At 42.2% G+C, this 20,412-nt stretch overlaps 1 protein-coding gene across 2 annotated transcripts in view; it reads left to right on the top strand.

The window, feature by feature from the left end:
• The window catches only part of pias2 (protein inhibitor of activated STAT, 2), a 76,518-nt gene that overhangs the window by 49,592 nt on the left and 6,514 nt on the right, over positions 1–20,412 (top strand). For both annotated transcript variants that reach the window (XM_043715166.1, XM_043715240.1), the window contains exons 10-13: positions 7,450–7,589; positions 9,758–9,938; positions 13,667–13,800; positions 16,697–16,734. In XM_043715166.1, the coding sequence (XP_043571101.1) occupies positions 7,450–7,589; positions 9,758–9,938; positions 13,667–13,800; positions 16,697–16,734 (493 nt within the window). The remainder of the gene's footprint in view (positions 1–7,449; positions 7,590–9,757; positions 9,939–13,666; positions 13,801–16,696; positions 16,735–20,412) is intronic.

The following is a 20,412-nucleotide window of genomic DNA, read 5'->3' as shown; positions in this document are numbered from 1 at the left end:
GGCGGAGGTACGGGATGTGGACGAGATGCATTGGAGGGCATTTTTAACCATGTGGGAAGGGAAATTGCGGTCTCTAAAGAAGGAGGCCATCTGGTGTGTTATGTGGTGGAACTGGTCCTCCAGGGAGCAGATACGGCGGAGTCTGAGGAATTGGGAATACGGGATGGCATTTTTGCAGGAGGTAGGGTAGGAAGAGGTGTAATCCAGGTAGCTGTGGGAGTCGGTGGGTTTGTAAAAAATGTCAGTGTCAAGTCGGTCGTCATTAATGGAGATGGAGAGTTCCAGGAAGGGGAGGGAGGTGTCAGAGATGGTCCAGGTAAATGGTCAGGCTGAAACACATTCACCAACACATTCCACCCTCCTCCCTCTCCTCCATCCAAGGCACCAAGGGAGCCTTCCACATTCATCAAAGTTTTACCTGCACATCCACCAATATAATTTATTGTATCCATTGCTCCCGATGTGGTCTCCTCTACACTGGGGAGACTGGACGCCTCCTTGCAGAGTGCTTTAGGGAACATCTCTGGGACACCCGCACCAATCAACTACACCGCCCTGTGGCCAAACATTTCAACTCCCCCTCCCATTCAGCCAAGGACATAGAGGTCCTGGGCCTCCTTCACCACTGCTCCCTCACAACCTAATGCCTGGAGGAAGAACGCCTCATTTTCCACTTCAACCCTAGGGCATCAATGTGGACTTCAACAGTTTCCTCATTTCCCCTTCCCCCACCTCACCCCAGTTCCAAACTTCAGCACTGTCCCCATGACTTGCCCTACCTGCCTATCTTCCTTTCCACCTATCCACTCCACCCTCCTCTCTGACCTATCACCTGCATCCCCACCTTCATTCACCCATTGTACTTTCTATGCTACTTTCTCCCCACCCCAACCTTCCTCTCATTTGTCTCTCCGTCCTGCCTCTAGTCCTGATGAAGGGCTTTTGCCCGAAATGTCGATTTTCCTGCTCTTCGGATGCTGCCTGAACTGCTGTGCTTTTCCAGCACCACTCTAATCTAAAATCTGATTTCTAGCATCTGCGGTCTTTGTTTTTACCCTGTTGTAGGTAGATATTAAACAGATGACAAAAGTCAATCCGTTATGGAGGTCATCTGTTTCTTCAAGAAACAAGGCTTGAAAATAGTGCACAGGCATAAATGGAACAATAATTGTTATATCTAATTTGGCATTTTATTTTCATTTAATTGATTCATGGGGTGTGGGCATCACTGACGAGGCCATTCTTTATTGTCACGGAAGCAGTTAAGAGTCAACCACATTACCATGGATCCAGAGTCATATGTTGGATAGAACCAGGAAAAGCTGGCAGAGTTACTGTTATTAATAGATTTACTAAAGGACACTGGTGAACCAGTCGGGTTTTGATAACAATCAATAGTTGTTATATTGTTGCCATTAGGCTAGATTTTTATTCCAGAATTTTAATGAATTGAAGTTTGACCATTTACCATGGTCAGATTCAAACCCATGTCTCCAAAACTTTAACCATTGGTTTTGGATTACTGGTCCAGCAACCTTACTGCTACACCACTGACTCCCCTAAATATTTTGTGCAAAGAACAAAGAAAATTTACAGCCTAGAAACAGTCCCTTCGGCCCTCCAAGCCTGAGCCGATCCAAATGTACTGTTTAAACCTGTCGGTCAGTTCCTAAGCATCTGTATCCATCTGCTCCCCACTTACTCATGCATCTGTCCAGGCGCATTTTAAATGAATCTACCGTGCCTGCCTCTACCACCTCTGCTAGCAACTCGTTCCAAACGCCCACCACCCTCTGTGTGAAGGACTTGCTGCGTGTATCCCCCTTAAACTTTCCACCCCTCACTCTGAAAGCATGACCTCTCGTTACTGAATCCTTCACCTTGGGGAAAAAGCTTGTCTCTATCCATCCTGTCTATACCCTTCATGATTTTGTAAACCTCAATCAGGTCTCCCCTCAATCTCCTTTGTTCTAATGAAAATAAACCTAACCTACTCAACCTCTCTTCATAGCTAGCACCTTCCATGCAGGCAACATCCTTGTAATCCTTCTCTGCACCCTCTCCAAAGCATTCACACCCTTTTGGTAATGTGGCGACCAGACTGTACACAATATTCCAATTGCGGCCGAACCAACGTCCTGTACAATTTTAACATGACTTGCCAGCTCTTATACTCAACACCCCATCCAATGAAAGCAAGCATACTATATGCCTCCTTGACCACTCTATCCACCTGTGCAGCAACCTTCAGGGTACAATGGACCTGCACTCCCAGATCTCTCTGCCCATCAACTTTTCCCAAGGCTCTTCCGTTCATTGTATAATTTGCTCTAGAATTAGTCTTGCCTAAATGCATCACTTCACATTTGTCTAGATTGAAATCCATCTACCACTTTTCCGCCCAACTCTCCAGTCTATCTATATCCTCCTGTATTCTTTGACAGTCCTTTATGCTTTCTGCTACTCCATGTCATCTACTCCAATCTTCATGTCATCTGCAAACTTGCTGATCATACCAACAGTGCCCTCTTCCAGATCATATATTACAAACAACAGTGGCCCCAACACTGACCCCTGTGGAACACCTCTGGTCACTTTTCTCCATTTCGAGAAACTCCCTTGAAATACTACTGTCTGTCTCTTGTTGCTCAACCAGTTCTTCATCTACCTAGCTAGAACACCCTGCACACCATGTGACTTCACTTTCTCCATTAGTCTACCATATTATTTGTAGAAATATAGAATAAATTTTTGAGTTTTGTTTAGTCAAAAGTTAAGATTAAGAGTAGACTATTCAACTCCTTAAGCCTTACGGCCCCATTCAGTCACAGTTGATATGTTTCTCAACCCCCACTCTCCTGCTTTCTTGGGCCGGGTGCTGGCAGATGGTACTAGATTAGGTTGGGATATGTGGTCGGCATGGACGGGTTGGACCGAAGGGTCTGTTTCCATGCTGTACGTCTCTATGACTCTATAACTGTTGATCTCCTTGCTAATCAAGGACCCATCTATCTTTGTCTTAATTGCGCTCAATTACATGGCCTTTACAGCTGTCTGTGGCAATGTGTACCACAGATTCACACTCCTTGTCTCCGTTCTAAAGGATCATCCCTTCATTCTCACTCTTTGCCTTTGGTTCCTAGTCTCTCCTACCAGTATCCTTCTAAACTCTGTCGAGTTACAGACCCACAGTCCTCAACTGCTCCTCACGTAATGAGTCTTTTCTCCCCTGTGATCATTCTTGCAAGCCTCCCCTCAGAACACTAGCATATCCGTTGTAGATACAGGGCCAAAAACCGCTTATAATATTACAATGAGGTCTGACCAAAGCTTTATACATCCTCAAGGCTACATCTTTGATCTTGTATTCTAGCCCTCTTGAAATGACTGCTAATATTCCATTTGCCTTCCTAGCTGCCAACTTAACCTGACTTTTACCATGCACTTCCAAGTACTCTGTAATCTTATCCTTAATGGACTGTCAAATCTTTCCAACAACCAAAACAGGCTAACTAGTCTATAATTTCCTGTCTCCTGCCTCCCTCTTAAGCAAGAGTGTTTCATTAGCCATTTGCCAGTCCTCTGGGACTGTCCCTAACTCCAGTGATTCCTGAAAGATGTCGCTATAATTTCTTTAGCTATCTCACTTCAGTATCTTGGGATACAGTCCATCCAATCTGGGTGATTTATCCACCTTCAGACCTTTCAGTTCCCCTAACACTTTCTCCTCCGTGATGGCTACGACACTGAATCCTGCACCCTGACTTCCTTTGAAGTTCTGGTATGTTGCTGGTGTCTTTCACAATGAAAACTGATGCAAAGTACCTGTTTAGTTCCTCCACTATTTCTTTATTCCCAGCCTCATTTTCCAGTGGTTCAATGTCCTCTTGCCTATCTCTTAGGTTTATATATCTAGCTAGCTTACCCTCATATTTCATCTTTTCTTTAGTTATCCTGTGCTGGTTTTTAAAGGTTTCTCAGTCTATGGCTACCTGCTAACTTTTACTACATTGACAGCATAAAAGCAAAAGCATACACTGACTTCCCTTGTCAGCCATGGCTGCTTTGCTCCCCACTTAGTATGTTTCTTCTTCCTTGCGACGAATTTCTGCTGTTCCTCCTGAAAAGCTCCTCCCATTGTTGCTCCACCATCTTCCCTGCTAGGCTTCTTTTCCAATCAACTCTGGCCTTCTGCTCCCTCATGTCTTTGTAGTTACCTTTATTATACTGTTACATCTGTTTCCAGCTTCTCCCTCTCAAAATGCAGGGTGAATTCTATCATATTATGGTCACTGCCCTTTAAGAGTTTGTTCAGTTTAAACTCCCTAATCAAGTCTGCCCCATTACACATCACCAAATCCAGAATTGCCTCTTCCCTAGTGGGCTGTATCACAAGCTGCTCCAAAAAAGCTCTCATAAACATTCCACAAATTCCTTTTTCTTGAGGTCTGCTACCAACCTGAATTTCCAAGTCCATCTGCATATTGAAGTCCCCCATGATTATTGTAATGGTGCCTTTCTTGCATGCCTTTTCTGTCTCCTGATTTATTTTCTTGCCCACATCTTGACTACTGGATGTAGGCTTGCTCACTGAGCTGCAAGGTTCATGTTCAGACATTTTGACACCATACTAAGTAACATGTTCAGTGAGCTTCTAGACGAAGCATTGCTGATGATTCCTGCTTTCTGTTTATATGTTTGGATTTCTTTGGGTTGGTGATGCCATTTCCTATGGTGATGTCATTTCCTGTTCTTTTTTTTTCAGGGGATGGTAAATCGGGTCCAAGTCAATATGTTTGTTGATGGAGTTCTGGTTGGAATGCCACGTTTCTAGATGCATGGCATTTTGTGTTTCTCTTTATACTGCTGGTGCCTCTGTGTACCACGACAACTGGATCTTGCCTCCCCAATCCAAGTTCATCTGCAGCCTAAATGAGATATCCTGATCCTGGACACCAAGCATGCAATGCAGTTTTTGGGACACTGGATCCTGACCACAGTGAACAGTGTCTATTCCTTGTGACCACGCTATGCCCGATTACAATCGCATTTCTCTTTTCTCCCTCGCCCGAATGATTCCTTGTAATATGATGCTATAGTCAATTTGCTTATCTTCCCTACAGCTCCCACTCTCATCCACACAGGGAGCAAGAATCTCAAAGCTGTTAGATGAACTCAAGGGCTGAGACTCCTTCAGTACTACCTCCTGGATCTCCCTATAAGGTGGCCAGCTAAAATCCTCACATAGAGGAATGTTGTGACTCTCACTTCACAGCCTATGTTTATTACTATTCTAACATCTTCCTTTAGAGTAAGGCCAATCCCAGCTACCTCTAACAACTTCACTCCACTCTGCCCTGGTTCATCTGTCTTTTTCCTAATGACCAGCACAAAATGGCAATACACTTTTCTAAAATTGAATCTACCCACGTCACATAACAACTCATTTAAATTAGCGTGTCTCCAGCATGAGTCAAAATCTTTTCCAATGTTAAATACCTGTATCCCATTTTACTTCTGTGTAACTTGATTTCCTGGATACACGCAGTTGACCTTCATCTGTCGGTCCCTCTGTATGCCCTTCTCACATTCTCTTAAGAGTTTTCAGCCAGATTGATTGTGCTCCTTGAGCACTTGTCTCAAGTCATTAGCTACTTCTCCTCCTGCCTTTTTAAGGCAAAAAGCAATCCTCAACACTTGCCATTTGGTATTAATCACTAAGGTAGTTCTCTTAAATCACCTGCTTGGTCATTCTCTTTCCTATGCATAGTGTCTTGGGGCATTTTATTGTGCTATAAATGCTTCCTAAATCCAATTGTTGGTGATTCATTTGCTGTTGCCTGTGATTTTGAGTATTATCGGGATAATTCTTCGATCTTAAAATGCTCATCTCAGTCCAATTCCAAATCCCTCTGTCGCCTTGCCCTTTTTAATTTTTGTAATATCATGGAGCCATTAACCCTTTTGAAGTACTTGCATTGTTCTTATCCGAGTGTCTTGAACTTCATCTGTGTAATTTTAGTCTCTTCACCATCATTAGGTGTGCCATCTGTTGCAAAGCCCAAAACTGTGAAACTCATTTCTTAAATTATCTCACTACCCCCTTTTCCTCTTTTAAGATATTCTTCAAAACGTATTTTTTTCTCAAATTTTGATCATTTGTCTAGGGCATCATCTTTCTCTGTAGCTCACTATCAATTTTTGTTTTATAATACTCCTGTGAAGTGTCTTGGGAGCATATAAATAAGGTACAGGAGTAGATCATTTAGCCCCTTGATTCTGCTCTATGATTCAATAAGATCATGGCAATCTGATTGTAACTTCAAATCCACATTCCTGCCTATGCCAGTAATCTTACATTCTCTACTTCACCACCTTTTATGCAAAGAAAGTTCTAATGATTCATGATTTTAGATCAGAGTGGTGCTGGCAAAGCACAGCAGGTCAGGCAGCATCCGAGGAGCAGGAAAATCGACATTTCAGGCAAAAGTCCTTCATCAGGAATAGAGGCAGGGTGACTTCAGGGTCCTACCTGCCAATCTTCTTCCCACCTATCTGCTCCTGGAAGAAGAATGGCAGGTAGGACCCTGGAGGCACACTGCCTCTATTCCTGATTAAGGGCTTTTGCCTGAAACGTCGATTTTCCTGCTCCTCGGATGCTGCCTGACCTGTGCTTTACCAGCACCACTATGATCTAAACTCTGGGTTCCAGCATATGTTGTCCTCCATTTTTGCCTAATGATTCATGATCCTCTTTTTTTTTTTGCCTCGTCTGTTTTAAATGGACAAGCACTTATTTTTAAACTGTGACTATTTCTCAATTCATCCATAAGAGGAAACACCCAGTCATAGAACCGTTAAGTCTCTACTGTGTGAAATTAGATCATTCAGCCCGTCAACTCTACACTGATTCTCCAAAGATCAGACCCAACCCCACCAGCATCCCAGTAACCCTATATTTACCATGGCTAACTCACGTAGCCTACTCATCCCTGAACACAACGAGGCACTTTGCTGTGGCCAATCTATCTAAACTGCACATATTTTGACTATAGGAGAAACTGGAACACAGAGGAAACCCATGCAGAAACCGGGAGAATGTGCGAACTCCAATCCATATGCATTCAAGACCCCTCAAATTTTTGTATCTTTTAAGTAATTGAGATGTATTATATTAAAATCTGTACACAATTGCAGGTTGTCCGGTGTTTGTGTATTTTAGATTTGTGCCACAGACAGGTCCGTAACAAGATGATATTGATAATGCCAAAATTCACTATCAGGGAGTAGTGGCAGTATGCTCATTAGTATAACCCTTTTCTTTCTCCTTTGTAGAATAAGAGGTGCCCTGTCAGGGTGTGGAAAGTGAAATATTTAAGCTTTGGTTGATGGTATTTTAGATTTCAACTCTTTATTAATATTGCAGTAACTCTTAGTTTTCTCTTCCAGTCTGTTTATGGAAATCCTGAATTCTTGCACAGATGTAGATGAGATTAAATTCCAAGAAGATGGCTCCTGGTGTCCGATGAGGCCCAAAAAGGAATCTTTAAAACTACCCAACTCTCAATGTACAAAAGTTGAACTTTCATGTGAGTTCTGAGATGTGTGGATACTTTCTCTGGAGAGTGATTTCAATGTTAAGTGTTTATTATTGCTTTCTTAATGTTTATGTAATTTGATACATTATAAGTCTGGGGGTTAAATTAGCCAGAAAAATAGTGCAAGCACACTTTTTTTTAATGCGCATTTTTCTACTTTTTCATAACTGACTATATTGCCTTGAGCCAATCTACATAATTAGCAGACGGTGGTTATTTGAGTTCATTACGTTTTTTATTCTTTATTGTGCTGTGATTCATTGAAGTGTAATGGTGAGAATTTGGCATGCCAGCAAAAGAGATGCACAGGTTTCCTTGCTAAAGAAATATAGTCAAATTGGATGCTAAAACATTGTTTTGATGTAATATGCTGAATGAATCAATCTTCTACAGTCTGTGATCTATAGAGTGTTCCTTCAAATTAGCATGTAATCTGTCTCAAACCTTCAACATTTTTAATTATTGGCATTGCTGTAGTGGTTTCACTAGTTAGAGGCTCTAGTTACTTTGACGAGGTATGTGGAAAAGAGGTACTGATACAAAGAAGATGTACTTAGAAGTGTGTCTATATAATCTTTTAAAAAGGATGAGGATTAAAAGAGGAGGAAATGGGAGAAAATTTTGAGTTGAACCTGGCAACTGAAGGCAGCACCACTATTGAGGCAGCAAAAGGAGGAACTGTATACAGAAATAGTCAAGTCAGAGGAACAGATATGGCAAAGTTAGAGAAGTTTGTGGAGATTGAACAAAGTGTGACAGTTTAAAAAAGAGCTTTTTTTTTATATTTTGAGGACTTTGTTAGATTAGCAAGGCAAATGTTTGGAAGGTGCAGGATTTGTTTTTAAGATTGGTGTGTAAACATTAGAGGCTTGAGCAATCGGGTGCCTGTGGAGAGTACAGAATGAAAGACTGACAAGGAAAATATAGGAATGATTTAGTCTATATTGGAAAGCTCAAAGTTATTGTCTTTGACCTCTATCTCGGCTTCATGCCCTCGCCACCATTTCCTAAGACAGTAAATTTAAAGGGATGTGTAGGCCATTTGGCTTATTGTGCCTACTCTGCCATTCAGTGATCAATGGCTGACATTATAATCCTGAACTCCACTTTGCGCCTTATCCATGTATTCTTCCATTCCCTTCCTGATTAAAAGATCTGTCCATCTCTGTTTCAAATGTACTTAATGACCCAATCTCAAGAGCCCTTTGTGGTAAAGAATCTACAGATTCACTACTTTCTGAGAGAAGAAATTCCTCCTCTGTATTAAATAGGTGGCCCCCTACTCTGAGATTGTCATGGTGCCCTAGACTGTCCCACAATGGGAAACAACCTCTCTGCATTTACCCTGTAAAACCCCCTATGAATTGAATGTTTTAATGGGTCTTCTGTCATTCTCCTCAACTCCAATGAGTACCACCCCAAGCTACTCAACCTCTTGTAAGAAAATCCCTTTGTACCTTGAATCAAACTTTCCTTCCCCCTTTCCTGGAGCTTTGTCTCGGGTTGCATGGGACTATTTTGAACTTCAGGGACCTATTTGAGGTTTCAATTCTAAATCATCTCATAGATGTCACTTTCATCCATCTCCATAGCATCACCCTCCACCCAAGCCTTTGTCACCTCCAGACTCTGCTGTTTTAATTTTTGTTTTCTGGAAGAAGCTGATCAACTATTGCTCCTTATTCTTCTGTTCTTATCCAGGCTGGTACTCTGCAATTGAAAAAAAAGTTGCTCGGAGTGTACAGTCTAATGACATTTGCAAATCAGGATTGTCCAGATGTGTTAAACAATTTGCCTGCTCTCTTGATCAGAGAATGATATTTAATGTGGGAGAATAGGATGGAAAGAATAAGAGGCATTTTTTAAAAACTACTTATCTTGGCAATCAGCATCTTAGCAAGCCTTTGATCATTTTAAAACTGAGACCTGTTCACTTATAAAAACAAAAATTAATATATTTGTCATCTGTAGGAATAAGAAATTTTGATTTATTTCTGATGAAAGATATACATCTGAAATGTCAGACAGACTGATTATTTTTCACAGTTGGCAATTGACATGCTACATATTTCTATTTTCAAGTTTTATTTTAGAATTCCAACCTTTACCTCCTTCCCTTGTTATTTTCCTATTGCATCACATTTGTTTTCTAATTCCAGCAACTCCAAACGTAACTAACAAGACTGCTTCTGCAGTGCCATCCAGTGAAGCAAATATCAACAAGAAGGTTGAGGTTATAGATCTCACCATTGAAAGTTCGTCTTCTGATGAGGAGACAGAACCTCCACTAAAGAAGAGGTGCTTATATCCAGCAGATACAGAGGACACTGCCAGCAAAGGGTTAGTAAGATGTATATTGCATTGTTATTCTTAACAGATGATTTTTGCAGGCAAGAGGTGTTTTTATTTCTTCTGGATCTTTGTTCCTGTAGCTGTTGTTGCTGTACCATGATTCTGCAGATGCGGCCAACCATCTTTTCCTTGTTCACTTGATGCGTTTTTCACGTGAGAATAGAAAATAATTTTCTGGTGAAAATGCAGCATTGTAACTGACCACCTGCTGTCATCAGGTGCTAGTGTGTATGTGAGGTGGAGTGAAACCCCTCCCATTGGATAGCTGCAAAACTATTTTGAATTCAGTTATCTCAGATTTTAATTAAAATGGTACTATTCAACTCTTAGGAGCCAATTACAAGTGAGTGAAAGAGAGGAATTCTATTACTAAGAAATGCAACTTCAAGTGCACACATGAGCACAAGTATGAAAGTTTATAAGGAGTGACTGTCCATGACATGGAGTTTAAAACATTTCTTGATGCTAGATTTAACATGAATCATGGTTGGTTAACTGGTGACGTATATTCTCAACATTAGCAAAATTTGAAATTATCTTGATTCCTCAACAAATTGTCCAAATTGTTTAATCAAAATATTTTTGAGACAGATGAGTGAAAGAGAACAAACCTTCCAGTTTTTAAAAGAAATCCCATTTTTTCTCTCTTTGCCTACCCAAAAGATATCGCCTCTAAGGTAGTTCCTATGTGTTCTCCTCTGTTTCACTTGTAACTCCCCAGACTGGATGATTTCTCGGTAACTTTCATCCCAAAAGGTGTAACTCAAATGGGAGGTACAGATTTGAGTGACTGGTTTTAGTCAATTTGATTTCGGTTCATACTTGGTTTAGCTTATTGATGGTTTCATGAACTGGCTCAACCAGTATTCAAGTGTTAAAAATCGCACAGCACCACAGGTGCAACAGGGTTATTTGGAAGCACTAGTTGCTGCTCCAGGTGGTTGTGGAGTATAAGAACATAAGACACAGAATTTATAGCAAAAGATTACAGTGTCATATAGTGATATATTGAACAAACCTGGCTTACATAGAACATTACATGCAGTACAGGCCCTATGGCCCTCGATGTTTCGCCACCTTGTCATACTAATCTGAAGCCCATCCCACCTACACTATTCCATGTACGTCCATATGCCTGTCCAATGACGACTTAAATGCACTTAAACTTGGCGAATCTACTACCGTTACAGGCAAAGCATTCCATACCCTTACTACTGAGTAAAGAAACTACCTCTGACATCTGTCTTATGCCTATCTCCCCTCACTTTAAAGTTGTGTCCCCTCGCGTTTGCTGTCCCCATACTTGGAAAAAGGCTCTCCCTGTCCACCCTATCTAACCCTCTGATTGTTCATTTAGAATGGGTTGCAGATTTTGGTTCATTAATATGTAAATCCCAGAACTTCTTTTAAGTCATCTTGTCAAGATAACTTAAGGTTTTATAACAAAAGGTGACATCTCAGCTTAGACAATGCATTAAAAGTGTGAGGTCAGAGTCCGTCTGTATCCCGTTCATCAGTCAGACTGCTTCTATTTCCAAAGTGGAATTTACAAAATATTATGTGTTGACTGGTCCAGCAGAGGCTGATAGCCAAATATAGTTCCCATGAGGATGGTCTTAACCAGGATCTTGGGTTCATGTCACACTACAGATGACCCTTCTACACTATATACTCTCTATCATGTGTGCACACACAAGCATGGTGGCACAGTGGTTAGCACTGCTGAGCACTGCTGCCTCACAGCTCCAGAGATCTGGGTTCAATTCCCGCCTCAGGCGACTGACTGTGTGGAGTTTGCACATTCTCCCCGTGTCTGCGTGGGTTTCCTCCGGGTGTATCCCTCCGGGTGCTCCAGTTTCCTCCCACAGTCCAAAGATGTGCAGGTCAGGTGAATTGGCCATGCTAAATTGCCCGTAGTGTTAGGTAAAGGGTAAATGTAGGGGGTATGGGTGGGTTGCGCTTCGGCGGGGCGGTGTGGACTTGTTGGCCGAAGGGCCTGTTTCCACACTGTAAGTAATCTAATCTAATCTAATCACACAGACCATCTCTCATATGCGCTCTCTCACTCTCTCTCTCAACCTCTGTCTCTGTCTACCGCGCTCTCTGTCTCGCTTATGCATGCATACACCTAGAAATAGAACATGGCCGAAGGGCCTGTTTCCACACTGTAAGTAATCTAATCTAATCACGCAGACCATCTCTCATATGCTCTCTCTCACTCTCTCTCTCAACCTCTGTCTCTGTCTACCGCGCTCTCTGTCTCGCTTATGCATGCATACACCTAGAAATAGAACACGTCTGACTCAAGATTGGGATACAGACTGACTCTGACTTCACACCTTTAATGCATTGTCTGAGCTGAGATGTCACCTTTTGTTATAAAACCTTAAGTTATCTTGAAGGTGATGTAAAAGAAGTTCTGGAGTTTACATATTAATAAACCAAAATCTGCAACCCATTCTAAAAGATGAAAGATTGAACAATCCAGGTGTGTTCAATATATCACAGTATGACACTATAATCTTTATTGTGGTTCTGTTCGCCGAGCTGGGAATTTGTGTTGCAGACGTTTCGTCCCCTGCCCAGGTGACATCCTCAGTGCTTGGGAGCCTCCTGTGAAGCGCTTCTGTGATGTTTCCTCTGGCATTTATAGTGGTTTGTCTCTGCCGCTTCCGGTTGTCAGTTCCAGCTGTCTGCTGCAGTGGCCAGTATATTAGGTCCAGGTCAATGAGTTTGTTGATAGAATCTGTGGATGAGTGCCATGCCTCTAGGAATTCCCTGGCTGTTCTCTGTTTGGCTTGTCCTATAATAGTAGTGTTGTCCCAGTCAAACTCATGTTGCTTGTCATCTGCGTGTGTGGCTACTAAGGATAGCTGGTCGTGTCGTTTTGTGGCTAGTTTCGTGACTAGCCACGAAACAACATGACCAGCTATCCTTAGCACCCATCCACAGATTCTATCAACAAACACCTCGACGTGGACGCAATATACCGGTCACTACAGTGGACAGCTTGAACTGACAACCGGAAGCGGCAGAGACAAACCACTATAAATGCCAGAGGAAGCATCGCAGAAGCGCTTCACAGGAGGCTCCCAAGCACTGAGGATGTCACCTAGACAGGGGATGAAACGTCTGCAACACAAATTCCCAGCTCGGCAAACAGAGCCACAATAATAAGCACCCGAGCTACAAATCTTCTCACAAATTTTGAACTATAATCTTTTGCTATAAATTCTGTCTTATGATCTTATACTCCACAACCACTTGATGAAGGAGCCCCACTCCAAAAGCTAGTGCTTTCAAATAAACCTTTTGGACTATAACTTGGTGTTGTGATTTTTAACTTTGTCCACCCTAGTCCAATACCGGCTCCTCCACATCATAATAGTCGAATGATCACTGTGACTATCGTAAGTCAGTGTTTTTTTTTCCTTTTTTTAAATAAGAAAACATTTTAGTCCATTTCATATTTAAGTCAGAAATTGGCCATTTATTTTACCACTATGGTGTTATCAAGTGCCAAAGATGGAGACTGAGTCTAGAAATCCTAAGGTTCAAATCTAAAAATTTCTATATGTCTTGAGTACACAACAAATGATGCATTTCCTCACGGAATTTTTAATAACAATGGCTGTGTTAAGTGTTAAATGGCTTATTTTAAACACTCTTCATGTTAATGGAAAAAGCTTACTACTTGTTATTTCTCTGAATTACAGGGTCCTTGCCTATCAGCCACCTGCAGTTCGATTGCCAAATGTCACGACTGTTGATACAAGTTTTCTGCCTCAGTTGGCAGACTATCCAGCCACATTCCATCACTCAACAATGGCCCTTCCACCTGAGATTCAAAGTAAGGACAGGTTATGATATGGCATATACCTCCTTTTACGCATTAAGAAGGGCAATTTGTCAATTTCCCAGTTAACCTGCCCTGATTTGAGTGCAATGATTCTTGGAGGATAGTACGACAGGTGTCTGTGGCCTGGGAGCTCATCAAAAAATCACAAGTATAGGTGCAAAATTAAACTTGGTTTCTTTATAGGTGGTGTGCAGCACAGCTGTACCCAGTACTCAAGCCTATGCTCACTCAGCATCCTTAAAGATTATTTCCAACTATCTCTTCTCGTCATTTCCCTTGTTAGCTTTAGTTTTAAATATAAATAGAGAAAGTTCGGAGCTTGCCCATTTCTGAGGATACTTTAATTGCAAGACCTGCTGAGCTGTAAAGCAGCATGTTGTCTCCCTGAGTAATAATTGCACAAAATGTCAGTGTGTCTATGCCACTGAATGGACATTTTGCTTAATTAAGGTTCAGTACTTTTCTCCTTGTGAATTATTCTAATTAGCTTAGATTAGATTGACTACAGTGAAAAAACAGGCCCTTCGGTCTAACAAGTCCACACTGACCCTCCGAAGAGTAACCCACCCAGACCCATTTCCCTCTGACTAATGCACCTAACACTATGGACAATCTAGCATGACCAATCCACCTGACCTGCACATCTTTGGACTGTGGGAGGAAACTGAAGTACTCGGAGGAAACCCACGCAGACACTGGGAGAATATGCAGACTCCACACAGATAGTCACCCAAGGCTGGAATCGAACCTGGGACCCTGAGAGGCAGCAGTGTTAACCACTGAGCCACCGTGTGCCCCCTCATCCTCATTGCTTCCCTGTATCTGTTAATGTTTCTTTCTCCCACGCAATTGTAGTTCTTGTAAAACCCCTCACTCGTTAATAGCTGATACAAACTGAGCATTGAATAGTCTCCTGTTTAACACGAGGACCATTTATTCTGTGTGCTAATGATGAGAAATAGGAGCGATAACCCAATTTGTGGAATCCTCAGAATGAGGTTAGGATGGGTGTAATCTTTGAACTATGGCACAAGGAACTATTTGCACTCCTCACCCAATAAGTGCTTGAGGAATATGCAAAACAATATATTCAATGACCCATTGAACCTACTCCATCACACTGATTTTGAAATTCCCTATTTTATTTCAACCATCCCTGTTCAAAATGGAACCATATCATCTGTCCTCCAATCCTCTTGCACATCCCTGTAACCTGAGAGGGATTAAAACTATTGGTCCAAGCCCCTGTAATTTTCTTCCTTGTCTCCCAGAGCAGTGAATTCCTCTGCATCTACTGAACATGTCTTTTCTAGTTGGAGTAACAGGTTTTGAAGCTGCTGTCGAAGGAACCTCAGTGGTTTACTACCACAGTGCTGCTTGTAGTACACGCTGGCATTGTGCATCAGTGGTAGAGGAAGGATGGGATAACAATTAAATGAACTACTTTGTCCAGGATAGTCTTGAGCTTTTTGAATGTTATTGGAGCTGCAAATAAGCAAGTGGAGAATATTTCATCACACTTCTGACATGTCTTGTAGATTGTGGAGAGGCTTTAGGGAGACTGAGATGCATTACTGCAAATTTGCTAGCCTGTGTCTTGCTATTTTACCCACCACATCATATGGATGTTCAATTCCTGATCAGTGGTAAACCCACGCACCTACCCAGGTTGTTGATGCGAGAGAATCAGTAAGTGTAGTGCCATTGTTCATGAAGGAAAAATGGTTAGATGCTCTTCTTGGAGATGCTCATTGCCTGGCACTTGTGTAGTGTGAATGTTATTGGCTACTTATTAGCCTAAGTCTGGATGTATTCCAGTCTTGCTGCATATGAGCACAGACTTGTTCAGTGTGTGAGAAGTCGTGAGTAGTGCTGAACAGTGTGCAATCATCGGAGAATATCTGCATTTCTGACCTTTATGATGGAGGTAAAGTAATTGAAGCAGCTGAAGGTAGTTGCACCGAGGATAGTGCCTGAGAACTCCTGCAGTGAGGGTTAAGATGTTTGACCCCCAAGAGCCGTACCCATTTTTTAATTCTGTGCAATCAATGGAGAGAATTCCTCTGATTTCCATTGACTTGAGTTTTGTTAGAGCTCCTCCTTACCATATTTGGTCAAATGCTGTGTTGATGTCATGGACAGTTTCCTCACCTCTGGAGTTTAGCTCTCTTCTCCATGTTTGAACCTCGTCTGTAATGTGGTCAGGAGACATGATTCAGGCAGAATGCAAACTTGGCACCAGTGAGTAGGTTAGACCTTTGCATGTGCCACTTAGTAGCACATTGATGACCCATTCCTTTGCTTTACTGATGAATGGGAGTAGACTGATAGTGATAATTGGTCAGGTTGGAATTGTCCTTTTTTTCGTGAACCTGGGAAATTTTCCTCATTTTTCACAACTGGCCATCATAGTGATGCAAGGTGATTTAAGGTGGTCATACTAACAGATTAACATAAAATTAAATTATATATTTTCCAAAACTCTGTGTTGGCTATGATGGTTTCTTTGGCCTCTTAGGATCAATTTGTGACAATGCTTCCTGTTTTGTGTGAATAAACTTGAATGTTTCCTATTATCAATGTGTGCCGACTTTAATATACATCACACTTTCCAGCAATGATCACCGAATTGTCATGTGATTAGCGGTAACCCATATTAATTAAACTTCACTCAGGCCCCTCCTACTGTCCAACAATTTGCCTCACTTCCTTTGGAAAATAAGCAACACCATGTGTCTCAATGGGTGCTTCTCTCTTAAATGGAAGACATACCCAAATGACGCTTGCACTTAAACTACATTTGAAGATTGAGCATACTGATTTGATTCTAAATTTCAAATCGTTTTACAGTATTTCATCTGATTTGTAAATGCAATTTCTTTTTCAGATTTGGACTTTTTCTCATTATTTCAGAGTGATCCTCAGGTATGTATGCATGTAATGTAGTTTTTACTGTGATAGTTGGTGCTATCTATAATACACCAAGGCATACTTGTCACCTGTCCTGAAACACTTCAAGTGCTGTATATACAGTCAGTTCTGCTATAACATGTTTCTTCAACGCAAACCCGCTTTAACACGATTGAAGAATTTAGATGGTTATTTGTAGAACGCGAACTGTATTGGTTATAATGCGATTCCAGTCCCATTAGTTTAAATGGCGTGGCTATTTTGTGATTTTCTTAACGAGATGGCAAGAGAACAGAACTGTCGCGTTCAGAGCAGACTGTATTGCACATCTTTTGCGAGATTGATTCTAACAGTACCCCAATACTGCTGTCCTCTGCTCTAACTCTTCCTCCCCCACACATTATTCATATCAAGTTCTTGGCAGAGACAGTGATAGATTCAATGACTGCTTCTTAGACCGCTGTAGTAGGAGTCGCAGCATCTTCATGTAGACTTGACTGGGAATTGCTCATTGAGCAGACTGATGCTTAAGGAACAAAGGGAGCCAGTGGCAGGAGATGAAAATTCATCATACTCATCATACCAGTCAATACAGATTTAGCATCTCTCCAAATTGTCTCTTGGCCTTTTGCCCGGCACTCAAGAAATCTAGATCAACTTTTTCTCAGGCATTGTGCCTGCCCTCTGCAGGTTGCTCCCCGGTCCACATGCAATTCATAACAGAAATAGGATAAGATCGATGAATGCATGACTGGAATGTTGATACAGGAAGGAGGGCTTTAGATTCTTGGGACACTGGGACCGGCATGGTTAAAATGGAACCTCGACAGGCGTTTCGCACCTGGATAGAGCTGGGACTATGGGGGAGTGTGATGGAGGTAGCTTTGTTTTTGGTGATCAGGAGAATTTATGCTAACTCAGCAAAGATGTGGAGATCAGGAGATAATAGGCTGGAATACCAAGTTGCACAGAATACTGGGAGAAAAGGATAACATTAAAATTGAGAATAATAAGTTGTGAAGTCAGAGCAAAGGAGAAATTAAAGCTGCTGTATATGTGGAGGAACAAGTCATGGCTGAAATATTAAACAAATGTCTTTGTCTTGCATATGAATCTTTTTGCCAAGGAGGAAGATTCTAAATAGCCCTTGGAAATTTAGTTGCTAGAAGAGTTTAGAATTTGAGTGAATAGGCTGTTTTGTATTTAAAGTTGACAAGGCACCTGGACCAGTTAAGATCCATCCAAGAATATGGAGGATGTTGGAATTAAAATTGCAGAGGCACAGGCAATAATTTTTTCATCTTCCTTAGTTTCAGGGATGGTACCAGAGAGCTGCAAAAATAATTCTGTTGTTCAAAAAAATTTACAAAGATAAGCGAAGCAACTATTTTAGACAATAGGTGCAGGGGTAGGCCATTCTGCCCTTCGAGCCTGCACCACCATTCAATATGATCATGGCTGATCATCCTTAATCAGTATCCTGTTCCTGCCTTATCTCCATAACCCTTGATTCCACTATCCTTGAGAGCTCTATCCAACTCTTTCTTCCAGAACCCATCAGCGGAAACATGTTTCCTGCCTCCAGAGTGTCCAATCCTTTAATAGTCTTATATGTCTTAAGATCCCCCCTCAGTCTTCTAAACTCAAGGCTATACAAGCCCACTCTCTCCAGTCTTTCAGCGTAAGATAGTCCCGCCATTCCAGGAATTGACCTCATGAACCTACGCTGCACTCCCTCAATAGCCAGAATGTTTTTCCTCAAATTTGGAGACCAGAACTGCACGCAATACTCCAGGTGTTGTCTCACCAGGGCCCTGTACAGCTGCAGAAGAACCTGTTTGCTTCTATACTCAATCCCTCGTTATGAAGGCCAGCATGCTATATTAGCCTTCTTCACTACCTGCTGTACCTGCATGCTTGCCTTCATTGACTGGTGTACAAGAACACCCAGATCTCTTTGTACTGCCCCTTTACCTAAATTGATTCCATTTAGGTAGTAATCTGCCTTCCTGTTCTTGCCACCAAAGTGGATAACCATACATTTATCCACATTAAACTGCATCTGCCATGCATCTGACCACTCACCTAACCTGTCCAGGTCACCCTGTAATCACTTAATATCCTCCTCACATTTCACCCTGCCACCTAGCTTAGTATCATCAGCAAATTTGCTAATGTTATTACTAATACCATCTTCTATATCATTAATATATATTGTAAAAAGCTGCGGTCCCAGCACTGATCCCTGTGGTACCCCACTGGTCACTGCCTGCCATTCAGAAATGGAGCCGTCTATCACAACTTTGTTTCCTGTCAGCCAACCAACTTTCATCCAATTTTAACTTAGATGGTTTTAAAACCTCTAGAAACATAGGATGAAATTGATAGTCCCATGGACAATTTATTTCATTCATTCATGGGTTGTGGATATTGCTAGCTAAACATCCATTTATTTTCCGTTCCTATTTGCCCAGAGGTGGGACTGGAGTCACATGTAGGCCAGATCCCACAGATAAGTAAGGAAGATTTCCTTCCCTAAGAAACATGAGAAATGTACTCCTTTGGTTTCTTTGCATGGTCAGTTAGAAAAGTTCTCATGTTAATTAAAAAATAGTGGCTGAAGGACCTGAACTGAAGGGAATTTATATTAGCCAGGAAATGGTGTTGGAGAGACTGTTAGGTCTGAAGGCTAAGTCCCTGGGACCTGATGGTCTGCGTCCCAGGGTACTGAAGGAGGTGACTCAAGAAATCGTGGATGTGTTGGTGATCATTTTTCCAATGTTCTATGGATTCAGGATCAGTTCCTGCGGATTGGAGGGTGGTTAATGTCCCACTTTTTAAGAATGGAGGGAGAGAGAAAACAGAATTATAGACCAGTTAGTCTGATCTCAGTGGTGGGAAAAATGCGGAAGTCAATTATAAAAGACGAAATTATGACACATCTGGATAGCAGTAACAGGATAGGTCAGAGTCAGCATGGATTTATGAAGGGGAAATCATGCTTGACTAATCTTCTGGAATTTTTTGAGGATGTAACTCTGAAGATGGACAAGGGAGATCCAGTGAATGTAGTATACCTGGATTTTCAGAAAGCCTTTGATAAAATCCCACATAGGAGGTTAGTGAGCAAAATTAGGGCACGTGGTATTAGGGGCAAAATATTGACATGGATTGAAAATTGGTTGGCTGACAGGAAACAAAGAGTAGTGATAAATGGCTCCTCCGTGCCTACTTCTTTAACCAAGACTCCCGCCCACCCTCTGACGACCCCTTCTCCCGCCTCCAACACACCCCATCCACCTGGACACCCCGTGCTGGCCTCCTACCTGCCCTCGACCTCTTCATAGCCAACTGCCGCCGCGATATTAACCGCCACCTGAACTCCCCCACCCCACTCACCCACTCCAACCTCTCACCTTCGGAACGCGCAGCCCTCCACTCCCTCCGTTCCAACCTCAACCTCACTATCAAACCAGCAGACAAGGGAGGCACGGTAGTAGTTTGGCGCACCGACCTCTACACCGCTGAGGCCAAACACGAGCTCGCAGATACCTCCTCCTACTGCCCCCTTGACCATGACCCCACCTCCCACCACCAAACCATCATCTCCCAGACCATCCATAACCTCATCACCTCGGGGGATCTCCCATCCACCGCCTCCAACCTCATAGTCCCACAACCCCGCACCGCCCG

Source organism: Chiloscyllium plagiosum, chromosome 1 (genome assembly GCF_004010195.1).
Source record: "Chiloscyllium plagiosum isolate BGI_BamShark_2017 chromosome 1, ASM401019v2, whole genome shotgun sequence".
NCBI classification, from domain to species: Eukaryota; Metazoa; Chordata; class Chondrichthyes; order Orectolobiformes; family Hemiscylliidae; genus Chiloscyllium; species Chiloscyllium plagiosum.
Note: the sequence above shows the minus strand (reverse complement) of the source record. Positions and strands in the feature narration are given on the sequence as shown.